Consider the following 13,178-nt stretch of genomic DNA (forward strand, 5'->3'; position numbering starts at 1 on the left):
CCAAGTAACAAAGAGCATGCTTCCATGGGAATAACATCACAATCGACAAAATCAGAATAAGCACCCATGGAGAAAGGGACACGCACCGACCGTGTTACTCTAATTTTTCCACCATCATTAAGCCACTGAATGTGATATGGATTCGGATGCTTACGAGTGGGTAATGACAACTTCTCGACCAGCACGGTACTCGCCAAGTTGTTGCAGCTGCCGCTGTCGATGATGATGCGAATCGACCGCTCCTGCACAATGCCCTTTGTATGGAACAGAGTGTGTCGCTGATTTTTCTCGGGCTGGGCGACCTGTGTACTAAGAACACACTGCACAACAAGATTTTCATACCTATCTGCATCGCCCGAGGTGACATGTACCTCCTCATTAGCTGCATGGTCAGTGGCAAGCATAGCATGTCGAGTTTCTTCGGAATCACTTTCAGAAGAGTACTCACCATTGTCACGGATAAGCAAGGTACGCTTGTTTGGGCAGTCCCGAATCATGTGCCCAAATCCTTTGCAACGATGGCACTGAATATCCCCTGTACGTCCTGTGGAAGGAATAGTGCCTGTGGGAGAGGGTGCTGCAGGTTTGGCCGACCCCTCGCGTGGTGTACTGCTGGTCGTGGATGACGCAGGTAGAGCAGGCGCTGAGCTGGTTGCCGGCCTTCTTCCTGCAAAAGAGTTAGGATATGTCTTCGAACGGCGTCCCTGCACTTCACGTTCAGCTTTGCAAGCATATGCAAACAATATGGTCATATCAGAATATTCTTTATAATCAAGGATGTCCTGAATTTCGCGGTTCAAACCACCACGAAAACGAGCCATAGCAGTGTCGTCTGTCTCAAACAAACCACAACGAATCATACCTTTTTGTAACTCCTGATAATAGTCCTCAACAAACTGTTGACCTTGTCGAAAGCACTGCATTTTTTCAAGCAAATCTCGTGCATAATATGAAGGGACAAATCTGTGTCGCATGGCAGCTTTTAATTGAGTCCAAGTGGTAGGAGTGGGATGTTTTTGTTTATATTCACGCCACCAAATTAAAGCAAAATCAGTAAATTCACTAATAGCAGCTTTAACTTGAGAATTAACAGGAATATCATGGCATGAAAATTTCTGGTCGACCTCTAGTTCCCAATCAAGATATGCAGCAGGATCATATTTGCCATTAAAAGATGGAATTTTAAATTTAATCTTAGCAAATGAGTCATTATGTTGATGACGTACTACACGGCGGGCACGACCGCTGCGAGTACCCTCTTCCTGTTCCGTGTCACCGCCATAATCCTTCTGCAACTCTGTGATCGATGTGGACAATGTGTCGAGCCGTGCCACGATGGTGTCGAGCGTGGTCTTAGCGGCCATCTGAGCGAGGTCGAGCTGATCGAACCTCTCGGTCGATGACGTGATCGTCGAGTCAAGCCGTTCATGCATCGTCTTCATGTTCGCGGCCAGTCCATCAACTCGTGTCCACATGTCCTGCAGCTTTTCATCCGCCATGCCTTCGTCTCCTGCCATAGTTAGCGCAAACACAAAAACAAAACCTACGACAACAAGGGTCTAAGGCGCTCACAGTAGTGCTGTTATCAAATTCTTATCCATTTTTACCACGCACACAGGGGCGAACTGCAACCAACCGGTGGAACTCGCGAAAGATTGGAGGAGCGATTGCCTGGAGAAACAAAATCTGCTCGTCGTAGAAATATATGGAGTTTTGGGTAGGCTGCACTCAAATCAAGGATTAGCACAATCAAACAATAATGCAAAGTTGAATTATAGTGCTAAACTTGTGCAAAGCTGCTGGAGACAAAGTGCAAAGTTGGAGCAAGGTTAGTAGGAGGATAACAAAGGAAATCAGAGAAAGGATATGCTGCCTGTTTCCGTCTTTGTCCTTTTTTTCTTTTTTTCTTTTTCTTTTTTTTTCTTTTTTTCCCGGAGAAACTCACAAACTAATTATATGAACAAAATAATAAAAAAGAGCAAGTCACCACACACACTTTTTCTGGAAGGGTAGGGGTAGTCCGGTAAAAAAAAGATTGCAACAAAATAATACAAAAGAGCAAGTCACCACACACACTCTCTCTCTCTCAAGAGTGAGCCGAGATCAGCCAATATGAGGCAACCTATTTTTTGTGGTGTGCGTTCCTACTTTGTTTTCCTTTTTTTATTGCTTTCCTTTTTTTTGACTTTCCAAAACACACAAGGCAGCGGAGGGCGATCAGGGGCAGGTCGGCGCAATCCAGGGGCAGGCGCGACCCAGAGAACGGCGGGCGCGTGGGGGATGGCGAGCAGCAGAGAGATGGTGGCGGCGCTAGGGTTAGAAGAAAAGAAAACAAGGATAGAACACAAAGTAACCAGCAACAATTGAACGCGTAAGCACACAAATTCAACAATGCAAATTATTGAAAGAAAGTGCAAGGCTCAAAAGGGTGCTGGGACAAGGATCTAACCTGATAATTTTTTTGGGTTTTGTGTACTGTAGGTAATGGGAAAAAAACACTCGATAAACTCACCGATCAACCTGGAAAGCTGATACCACTTGATAGAGCCGGAGTGCCCGATCTTTCGGTGAGTGGGGATGAATTCGACTTGGTGGAAGATGACCCTCACGATCCGACTACGACGAGCGAGCCCGAAGCGCCAATGCAATCACTGAACCAACTTCCTGTGGTTACCGACCTTGTTGATGCAAGATCAGCCTGATCACGAAGATCGTTTCCTGTCCGCAATCAAAGAACGAACAAGAAAAAGATGCGAGCAATCTGATTATCACTCGAAGGTGGAGTTCTGAATACACGAGGACAGCGCTGATTTGCGCGTGTTCCAGAGTAGCTAAAGCTAGATGTAAAACAAAACTCAAGTCTGAAAATAAAAGAGGAGTCTATCTAAATAGGGGACGCAGCCCTTGGCGGCCAGGAGGGGCGGCGCGCTACAGTACCGCGGGTACTGTTCACGCCTAGGGTTGCGAAGGTTGGGCCTTCTGTTGGGCCATCTTCTATTCTTCTGGGCCTTCATTCTTCAGTAGCATGACGAAGTTTAGTTCTCTTGCACGGGCCCGAGTGACTGGCCCAGAAAGTGGCGCCTGAGGTGGAGGTGCATCTGGAGGCGCTGGAGAAGGTGCTGCTGGTGTAGACGTACTCGAGGTGTCCTCATCAAATCTGATAGCATGCATATCTATTTCCTGCATCCAGCTTCCAGATTCGATATATTGCAACAAGCTAGATACAACAGATGGCACTGGAGTGCCCAATGTCATCGTTGCATCTAGTTCTGAGGTGAAGCAAAGTCCTTGTAATTCCCATCATTGCCTAATTCCACAAGCTTGCAATCTACTGTTGAGACGATACCAAAGACTGACTATCGAGTCCATCGCAAGTTAGAAAGTACACGGGATGCTATTCTTGCAAGCAACATCTTATTTACGTACCAATTAAACCTCCTGAGCCAGCTAATGAATTAGAAGCATTCTCTCAAATCTTTGTGCTCTTCATTTCACTTTACATTTGCCCCCCTCTGGTACAGGAAAGCCTCTTATAGTTTGTATAGCTCACAAGATGCGTATTTAAGTTTATTGTGCCAGAAATGACGTTGATGATACAATACAAGGCAGAGGATACGCAATAGAACCATTTCCGTTTTTTTTTTATATATTTTTGAGAGAGAGAAGGCTGGGATTGGGCACCGGTTGAACGACGACGTCGCTTCCGGAGTCAGTTTTGACTTTCGACCATCAATTCAGCCCACACCAGACCCAAGCCCAACTGCCCATGATAAAAAAAGCCCAACTGCCCATGATAAAAAAAAGCCCAACTGCCCAAGCCCAGCACCCTCCGGATTTAGTGACGGAAGTCAGCCACACCCTACGGCGCCGCCGCTGCCCGTCGATCCTCACCCTCCCCGGTGGCGGATCTCGAGGGTCGAGGCCCTCCCTCCCTCCCCTCCCACCAGGCGCGAGCATGGACGACGACCCCGAGAGGGGCGGCGCGGTGGCCGGGCTCCCCGACGACCCGCTCGTGGAGATCCTCTCCCGCGTCCCCTTCAAGTCCCTCTGCCGGTTCAAGTGCGTCTCCAAGGCCTGGCGCGACCTCATCGCCGACCCCCTCCACCGCCGGAAGCTCCCCCAGACCCTGGAGGGCATCTTCGGCGTCCCAGGGTACGGCGACCTCATCGCCGACCCCCTCCACCGCCGGAAGCTCCCCCAGACCCTGGAGGGCATCTTCGGCGCCCCCGGGTACGGCGACGATTGGGATGGAGACGACGATGATGCCTTCTGCGGCGACTGCGGCGACTGCAGCGACTGCGGCGACTCGCTTGACTACGTCTTCATAGACCTGGTGGGGCGGTCCGCGCCACTCGTGGACCCTTCCTTCTCCTTCCTGTCGGAGAAGCTGCCGGGTATCAAGCACTTCAGGATCCTGCGTTCCTGCAATGGGCTCCTCCTCCTCAGGCCCTGCCCGGTTCCGTACGCTGACGCGCACACGCTGGGCTATGTGGTGTGCAATCCGGCCACACAGGAATGGATGGCCGTGCCCAGCTCCGGCTGGATTTGCTCGTATCCGCCGGAAGGGGAAGAAGATGAGGTGGACGGCGATGGGGAAATTGGTGAGGACACCTATCTGATCTTCGACCCAGCGCTCTCCTCGCACTTCAAGTTGCTCCAGTTCTTGCAGAAAGCTAGTATTCTGAACGAGGTAGGGCTGCGCATCTACTCGTCAGAAACTGGGGTGTGGACTGATAGATCAGGTGAGCGGAGGAGATGGAAATTGGGAGGTGAAATCCCACAGTTGGGTATTTTTGGGATCATATCCTCCTCGTTGGGCAGCGCCTTTGTTAACGGCATGCTGCATTTTGTCGTCCACCACATTTATCAGAACCTGATTGCTGCGGTTGATCGGGAAGGGAAGACACGCAAGCTCATCAGCTGCCCGCAGAATCACAGTTGTAGCGGGTCCAAGCCTGTATTTCTTGGTCAATCTCAAGGGCATCTCTATTGCATCAGTGAACAGATACAAGGCGACTCTGAGCAGCTCACCATTTGGGTTATTGAGGACTATGATAAAGAAGAATGGGTCATGAAGCACAGTGTGAGCTCTTTGCAGCTCTTTGGAAGTATTAAATGGCATCTCCGCTTTGACTACACTCTGGTCACCATTCATCCAGATCGCAATTTGATTTTCATTTGTCACGAGGACCAAAATCTGATATCTTATAACATGGATAGCAAGGAAGTGCAAGCTGTCAGCACAGTCAGAGACGACTATGGTATTACGCCATATGTCCCCTATTTTTCAGAATCACCAGTGCTCTCAAATAAACTCTGAAAGCGTTCCTTATGGGGATGCAATGGATGTTGGACTGGAATTTCATATCCATGTGTAGAGAAAGTATCAATTTGGATAAATCTTCTGGAGTCATGGCATGCATATGCTGCTGCTTGGATATACTCCTTCATGCTTTTGTTCCAAGTATTTGTTCAAGAAATAAAATAAGTCAATTGAGACATAGATGTAGGCTTGCTTTACAATTTAGATTGCACATGCAAGCTCTTATGCTGAATGTATTGATGTAGCTTCGAGATTGCTGAACTGGATGCTCTACCTCAAAAAATCTGCCTAGTTGTTCAGATTTCCATGTATGTAGCTTACCGGCAACTTGAAAGAGGACATCTTTACATAGAGCAGATTATCTTATATACTCTGATCGCTGATTACTAGGGTCTGTTATATGCTTGGAAAACAACTTTATTATATTTTGCTATAGCCAATTGTTATCTTCTTTTTTCCAGCTACCAAAAATTTCAAAATCAGGCATGCAAAAAAATTTCATAGTTTACTGATATGAACTCCCTGTGTCCTTTTCTTCTGATACAGTCGCCTAAATTTCTACTGGCTTCTGAAGATTTGGTTTAATATTTTTGTTTCCTACTGTGTAGCCTTCTCAAAACTTTGCTGCAGTAGCCACAAATTTTAAGCTCGGAAGATGGATAAGCAGGCAGCCAAAGTTATATATTCTTTGTTTTTTTTATATGGTTCATATATTGTGTAGGAATTCTCTAGAATATATCCTGAGACTTCACTCGTGCAAAATGATACAACGAAGGTTGATTTCATTTTCCTAATAAAACAATGTTTTCTTATTTCATTTTCCCTTTTGTCGACTATCACTTTAGGACGTGGAGGCATTTATATGATGGCTAATTTGGTCTTCTGTCATATTCCTGTCCAAAATGAGATCTACATTGTATCATCATACTCCACGAAATGTCTAATTGTTCTAGTACACTCGCAGCAACATGTTCATGTCTGTTCGTCTTGCTCCACGTTATGCGAAGTGGAGCTTCTAAACTAGAGCAGTTGCCTAACAAACAAATTTCTCTCTACACATGCAGATGCAAGAGGTCCTCCCAAGATATTCAGAAATAGTTGCTGGGCCGGCAGCTGGAGCTTGTTCCCGTGAAAATTAGCAAGAAGAATTCACAGATGAAATTGGACTTATGTTTTTGTTTCTTTCAGTTAAAAGATACAACTTTGCTTCACTAGCGACCGATTACTTCCTGTGATTTTAACTTTCTGTTTCCTTCAGTGCCACGTGTTTATCTAGACTGAAAAGACTGCACGTTGAGATGTTGCTAGCAATGCATGGTAACAGAGAGCTTAGAATTGAATGCTCACCGCATTAACCTGAAAATTCAAAACTATGTGTTGATGTTAATTACATGAGCGAGCAGAGCTTTTTAATAATATGCGTGTTTGTCTATGGTACGAGTTGGTTCTACAAAAAATGACAGTCCTGTGTCCTATTTAGTTATATGTCTGTTCCGCATCGCTGCAGCTAATACTGGACATGGTGCTTCTACAGCTATTTCAATTTGCCATACATGAGAACTCCAATGCGCTTTAACTGAGACACAAATTTAGTAGAAATCTAGCTGAAGAAAATGATATGGCATTCATATTACCTGCTTCCAGATTTCAGAAGATGGTATGTTGCAACTTGCAAGTAATAACAGTCATGGGAGTTAGTGTTGAACTAGATGTGACAGATGGCGTTCCAGCGCCATTGTGATTCTTCATTCTTGCATCAAATTCTGAAATGAATCAGAATCTTTGGGTTCACAGCGTTGCAGAATGCCACAAGCTTCCTATATTTGTCGTTAAGGTCACTGCAAACCCATTCGCTTTGTTTGCACTGTCACGTTTACTACCTCTGCAGGTTCCCATTACGCACAAAATGTCAGAGCCTCTACACATATATAATTTCCGGGTAGGAAAAAAGAGTGTCAAAGACCGACCCCTTGGAAAGCCAAGAATTCTAGGTAGGAAAAAAGAGTGTCAAAGATTCGGATAGGAAAAACGAGTGTCAAAGATTCCTCCTTGCCTTACCATCTCATTTTTCAACTAATGACAAACTTGCACACAAAGCATGCCATGTCCCATAAGACATAAACCCTTAACTAAACCTTAACAAACCTGGAGACAAAGCATCGGCCGCGCACCTCATCACAGATCGAGCCACATGATCCCACGGATAAAAAAATAGAGGAAAGTCCATCATCAGTCTCTAAACTTGTACCATTGTGTCATCCCGATCCTTAAACTTGCAAATCGACTGTTTAAGTCCTCAAATTTTTTCTTCTGAGTTATCTCGGTACTCAAATTTGTTCAGCTCTGTCATCTCGGTCTATAAACTTAAAAATCACCCGTTTAGATCCTCAAACTTGTTTAGTTGTGTCACCCAGTCCCTAAACTTGATTTTGAGTCTCATCTAGGTCAAAGAAATACGATTTAAAAACTTTATATCAAAAAATAATTCATAATTTTTTCATATAAACTTGAATGAAGACAAACTTTATATCAACATTTTAGCTCTCGACGCGCTCAATAACTTTTTAATTGAAAAGTTTCTGAATTAAAACTATTTAGGGTCCCAAAATATTCATATAAGTCTCTAGATTTTGAAACTTAAAATTAAATTTTGGTGCACTAAATGACTTCAAATAAAAAAAATTCAACTACAAAGTTGTATACTGTGTCAAGGGCTATAATTTTGATATTAAGTTTATCTTCATTTGAGTTCGTACGAAGAAGTTATAAATTATTTTTTAAGAGAGAGTTTTTAGATCGTCCTATTTTAATCCAGATGAGACTTAAAATCAAGTTTAGGCACTGGGATGATATAACTGAATAAGTTCGAGGACCTAAATGTGGTGACTAAGTTTAGGGACCTAAATGACACAACCGAACAAGTTTGAGAATCTAAAGGTCGATTTGCGAGTTTTGAGATCGGGATGATACAATCAAATAAGTTTACTCAAAAGATTTTACTCAAAAGATATTCAGAGTTTATTTTCTAAAAAAACAGTTTATTATGTCAAAAAAACCCCATCCCAAAGTCCCAACTCGTGCCCTGCCCGAGAGCTGCTAGGGTTTCCCCTGCCAGACAGTTGCTAGGGTTTCCCGAGAAATTCCCCCAATTCTACGGCCGATCCCGCTTCCCGTTGGTCGTCCTCGCCTCGTCGGGCGCAGCGGCTCTGCAACATCGATCGCATGGCTCATCGTGCAGCGGAGGAGCTAGGGGTGATCCAACCGCCTCCGGCTAGCGCCGCCGCCGTCGATCCCGTCCGTCTCCGGCGGCCGGTACGATCCCCTCGCCTCCCTGCCGTCGCGATTCTTTCTCGTATGCGCCTCCTCACCTCAATAGCCTTCGGATCGCAGCTTGCCGCGCTGCCCTCTTCTCCTACCGGCGGCCTCGACGGCGCCATGGAGAACAGCCTCCCCGACGACCCCCTCGTGGAGGTCCTTTCGCGCCTCCCTGCCAAGTCCATCTGCCGTTTCAAGTGCGTCTCCAAACCCTGGCGCGACCTCATCGCCGACCGCCTCCGCTGCAGGAAGTTCCCCCAAACCCTACAGGGATTCATCTACGGCGACGGCGAGGCCCACGCCGGCGAGAACTATGGGCACTTCATCAACCCGCTGGGGGAACCTGTGCCTCTCATCGACCCTTCGTTCACCTTCCTGACGAAGCTTCCTGGGGTTGAGAAGATCATCCTCTTGGGCTCCTGCAAGGGGCTCCTATTTGGGCACAGACGGGTTTCAGACACATATGACTCACTGGGCTACATTGTGTGCAACCCCGCCACCGAGCAATGGGTGGCTGTGCCCAGCTCCGGCTGGTCCCCATGGCCAGACAGCGAGGTTGAAGAGGATGAAGATTACTATACGGAAGAAGATGTGCTCACACATTTGATTTTCGATCCAGCTGTCTCCCCGCACTTTCAGTTGGTCCAGCTGTGGCAGGAAAGCTATATGAACTTGGCAGGGGTGCACACCTACTCGTCTAAAACTGGGGTATGGAGGTCAACTAAGAGAGGTGATTGGAAACAGTGGGGCTTGGATGCAATCATAAGCACCTCTGCCGGATGCCCCTTAAATGGCATGCTACACTTGAAAGTCGATGACATTTATGAACGCCGGAGCATCATAGTTGCGCTTGATGGGGAAGGGAAAACATCCAGATCATCCGCTGAATAGAACAGCGTGGTTTTCCTGTTTTTGTTGGTCAGTCTCATGGGCATCTGTACTGCATTAGTGGGGACATAGATGACTCTGATATGATAACTGAACTGTCTGTTTGGGTTCTTGAGGACTACCATATAGAAGAATGGGTTCTGAAGCACAGTGTGAGCATGTTTCAGCTGTTTGGGAAAATGAGTTACCGATTTGACTCCTACGAAGTGGTCACCATTCATCCTGATTGTAATTTGGTCTTCTTTCTTGAGTATGGGGACTGCAAACTGATATCGTATGGGGACTGCAAACTGTTATCGTATGACATGGATACTAAGGAGGTGTGTGATGTCTGCACTTTCGGACTTGGCTATGGATGTATCACTCCATATGTTCCCTACTTCTCGGATTTGTCGGTGCTTGAAAACAAGCACTGAAATTGATTCGTTTGTTTACTCCTTAGGACCTTCAGCATCAGTTTGATCTTCCAAGCGTAGAGTAGCAAGTATATATCTTGGTGTAACTCTATTATAATCTGATAACTGATGCATTTTGCTGGTGCTTGGATCTGGCATGGTTCAATCCTTATGGCTATCCAATTAATACTGCAATGCCAGTTGAGACATCTGTATGTAAGCTAGCTCTACAGCTAATATTTTGATGAATGCCTGTCAGATTACAGTTGTGTTCTCTGCAATGGAAACTTTTTAATTTTGAGTTGTGTTGTTGATGTTTGACAATGGGACCTCTGGTATTTTGTAATTCAGGACATTTGGAGTGTTCTCTCCAAATATCCATTCAGTCAGTGGTGTTGATGTTTGACATTGGGACCTCTGGTATTTTGTAATTTTGACATGGTTCAAGATGGCAGCCAAAGGTTCAGTTCTCCAAATATATGTAAGGAGATCACTAATTACATGGACTATGAGGTGTCATCGAAACAGTATAGTATTTAATGCTGCAGTTCAATCACTTGGTAGGTATTCAAATCAGACTTTTGCTCTGCTGTTAGCACAGAGCAAAGTTAACTAAGTATCTAGGGGCTACATTCTGATTGGCTGAGTGATATTTCTTAATGGTTTCTCTTCCCTTTTTCTTTTTTTCTTTTTGGACCTATAGTCCCTGAATCCATTGAAATGGACTAGTTCCTTTCTGTACTTCCTGATGGTTGATGAATGAATGCTAGATCATGATGGGTGCCTGACCTGATGCTGAGACCTTCAAACTGAACTCTAATAGCTACGGGGATACAAAACATGGTGTATTGCTCTTCTAGTAGCTGTCAATTCTGTAACAGAACACCTGACCTGATGCTACCTGCATGGACTTTGATATGGGTTACTTTACGTTCATTGATCTTATAATTCGTTTGCTGCTGCTCCAATCTCGTATTTCCTGCTTCCAGATTTCAGAAGCTGGCAAACCGCGCGTGGTTGACAGGAGTCGATGAAACTGGATGAAAACGCAGCTGATGTGACTCTTTTATCAAGTTCGGAGATGAAGCATAATCCTCGGGCTTACAAAATGATTAGCCACGATAGTTAATTAGCATCTGAGGTGCATGTATCACAGACTCAGAGTGACCCCTAAACAGAGACGATGACATTTTAAAAAAAAAAACAGAGATGACGACAGGAGTGGAAAACAATGCGGCCCAGCCGCCTAGCCCAGCCCAGCCCAACATCCTGGCCCCTCCTCAGTTTCTCACGTGACTCCTCAGAGACTCTGCCTCGGACACAAAAATCGCACGCTGAAATTCCCCTACTCCGACTCGATCCCCATTCCGAGATTGGAGTCGCAATGCGCAGCCACGGAGGGAGCTAGGGTTTGGAGACCCACCAAATCCCTCGCACGATCTCGCTTCCCCTTCTTCCTCGGCACCGGCCGGCGCCGGCGCCGTCGTCCACGACCATCTCCGGCGGCCGGTGAGCTCCCTCCGCCTCCCTGTTTCTCTGCATTTCGTTCTCGTGCGCGCGCATTGCCTCGCGTCTTCAGCTCGATACCCCTCTTCGCAGATCTCTTTCGGCGGCATGGATTGCCCCAAGCAGAGCGAGTTGGCTGGCCTCCCCTACGACGCCTTGGTGGAGATCCTCGCGCCTCCCCGCCAGGTCCGTCCACCGATTCAAGTGCGTCACCAAGGCCTTGCGCGACCTCATCGACGACCCCCTCAACCGCAAGAAGCTCCCCCAAACCCTGGAAGGGTTTTTCTTCGCAGACAAGCCGAGCAACGTCGACTGGACCGTGGAAGATTTCGATTTCATCAACCTTTTACCGAGATCCGTGCCTCTCGACATCGATCCTCGCTTCTCTTTCCTGACCACGGGGCGGCCCGAGATTGAGGATCTCGTCTTCGCGGATTCCTGCAATGGGCTCTTCCTCTTCCAACATGTCCGGATGTCAGACTCATTTGACATGTTGGGCTACATCGTGTGCAACCCGGCGACAAAGCAGTGGGAGACTGTGCCCACCTGCAGCTGCTGTCCACCAATAACAGAATTTTCACAGTGGTATACCTTTTTGGCTTTCGATCCAGCTGTCTCTCATTTTCACTTGATCCACTTCTTGTGGAAAGTGGACTTGGATGAGGACGTGGAGCCATTGGAGGATCAGATGTTGGAGGATCAGACGTTGGTGTTCTGGTTGTGTGCCTACTCTTCTGAGACTGGGACATGGGGTCAGAGCCAACCTGACTGGAATGAACAAGGACAATTGAATGAACAAGGACAATTGCAAGGATGGCGCTATCAGAGCAGACAAATCAGCAGGCATGCCTTTTTCAATGGCTTCCTACATTTTATACCTGCTGGTTTTGAACATTATCAGATGGTTCAACATGATCAGATAGTTGCTCTGGATGTACAAGGAAAGACTCAAAGGATAATCACAGTACCAGCTGCTGCAGAGGGGAGGCGTTGGGCATATGATGGTTATATTGGTCATTCCCAAGGGCGTCTGCATTACATCAACAATGAAGTTGATGCTCATGACTATAAACAGAGATATGAACTGTCTATCTGGGTCCTTCAGGACTATGATAAACAAGAATGGCTGTTGAAGGACACTGAGCGTTTTGAAGCTCTCTGGAAAAATGAGCTGCACAGGCAGCATGTCGGTTGTGGCCATTCATCAAGGTTGCAATTTGGTTTTCATTCTTCAGCCCATGAACCGACACCGACTAATAGCATATGACATGGACCGCAAGGAAGTGAGTGTTATTGCCACTTTTGAACATGAAATTTGGGATGATAAGATAGCTCCTTATGTCCCCTATTTCTCGGAGTCACCGGCGCTTACAAATAAGCTCTGAAAGTGTATGCTCTAACCATGGAGCAGCTGTTGTAGTGAACGTAGGTGAAACGAGCTCTGGAAGTGTATGCTCTAATCATGGAGCAGCTGTTGTAGTGAACTTAGGTGAAACGTTCAGTCAGTCACTACTTGGATGTATTCCTCTATGCTTTTGGTCTAATTAATAATGCAAGCCTGCTGATCCATTAATGTAATGTGCTGCATAGTGTGTCCGCGCTTGGAATGTATTCTATCTATGCCTTTTTAGTCAAATTAATACCGCAAGAGTGCTGAGAAGCAGTTCATGTAATGTATCTTTTCGAATGCTAGTTGCGTCAATGACCGCAAGTGCCCCAGGCACTTGAACACTTCAGATTTTTTGTGTTGA

The 13,178-nt window shown here is 46.3% G+C and overlaps 3 protein-coding genes across 3 annotated transcripts; all 3 read left to right on the plus strand.

Moving 5' to 3' along the window:
- The first annotated feature begins 3,955 nt into the window (after positions 1-3,955).
- LOC120695010 lies at positions 3,956-5,320 on the plus strand. The gene has a single exon (XM_039978339.1). The coding sequence runs from the start codon at positions 3,956-3,958 to the stop codon at positions 5,318-5,320; it is 1,365 nt and encodes a 454-aa protein (XP_039834273.1).
- A 3,066-nt stretch (positions 5,321-8,386) lies between these two features.
- On the plus strand, positions 8,387-10,329 carry LOC120664223 (F-box only protein 8-like). The gene is made up of 2 exons (XM_039943322.1): positions 8,387-8,635; positions 8,714-10,329. The coding sequence occupies exons 1-2, from the start codon at positions 8,546-8,548 to the stop codon at positions 9,527-9,529; spliced, it is 906 nt and encodes a 301-aa protein (XP_039799256.1). The 5' UTR covers positions 8,387-8,545; the 3' UTR covers positions 9,530-10,329.
- Positions 10,330-11,535: 1,206 nt separating this feature from the next.
- LOC120695011 lies at positions 11,536-12,812 on the plus strand. The gene is made up of 3 exons (XM_039978340.1): positions 11,536-11,613; positions 11,726-12,613; positions 12,663-12,812. The coding sequence occupies exons 1-3, from the start codon at positions 11,536-11,538 to the stop codon at positions 12,810-12,812; spliced, it is 1,116 nt and encodes a 371-aa protein (XP_039834274.1).
- The last annotated feature ends 366 nt before the right edge of the window (positions 12,813-13,178 follow it).

Source organism: Panicum virgatum, chromosome 2K (assembly GCF_016808335.1).
Source record: "Panicum virgatum strain AP13 chromosome 2K, P.virgatum_v5, whole genome shotgun sequence".
Lineage (NCBI taxonomy): Eukaryota > Viridiplantae > Streptophyta > Magnoliopsida > Poales > Poaceae > Panicum > Panicum virgatum.

Bases quoted from the DNA above. Each gene is read 5' to 3' on its own strand.
- LOC120695010 (XM_039978339.1), top strand. From the start codon at position 3,956: ATGGACGACGACCCCGAGAGGGGCGGCGCGGTGGCCGGGCTCCCCGAC.
- LOC120664223 (XM_039943322.1), top strand. From the start codon at position 8,546: ATGGCTCATCGTGCAGCGGAGGAGCTAGGGGTGATCCAACCGCCTCCG. The intron at 8,636-8,713 runs GTACGATCCCCT...TTCGGATCGCAG, and splicing joins CCGTCCGTCTCCGGCGGCCG to CTTGCCGCGCTGCCCTCTTC.
- LOC120695011 (XM_039978340.1), top strand. From the start codon at position 11,536: ATGGATTGCCCCAAGCAGAGCGAGTTGGCTGGCCTCCCCTACGACGCC. The intron at 11,614-11,725 runs GTCCGTCCACCG...TTCGCAGACAAG, and splicing joins TCCTCGCGCCTCCCCGCCAG to CCGAGCAACGTCGACTGGAC. The intron at 12,614-12,662 runs GTCGGTTGTGGC...TTCATTCTTCAG, and splicing joins ATGAGCTGCACAGGCAGCAT to CCCATGAACCGACACCGACT.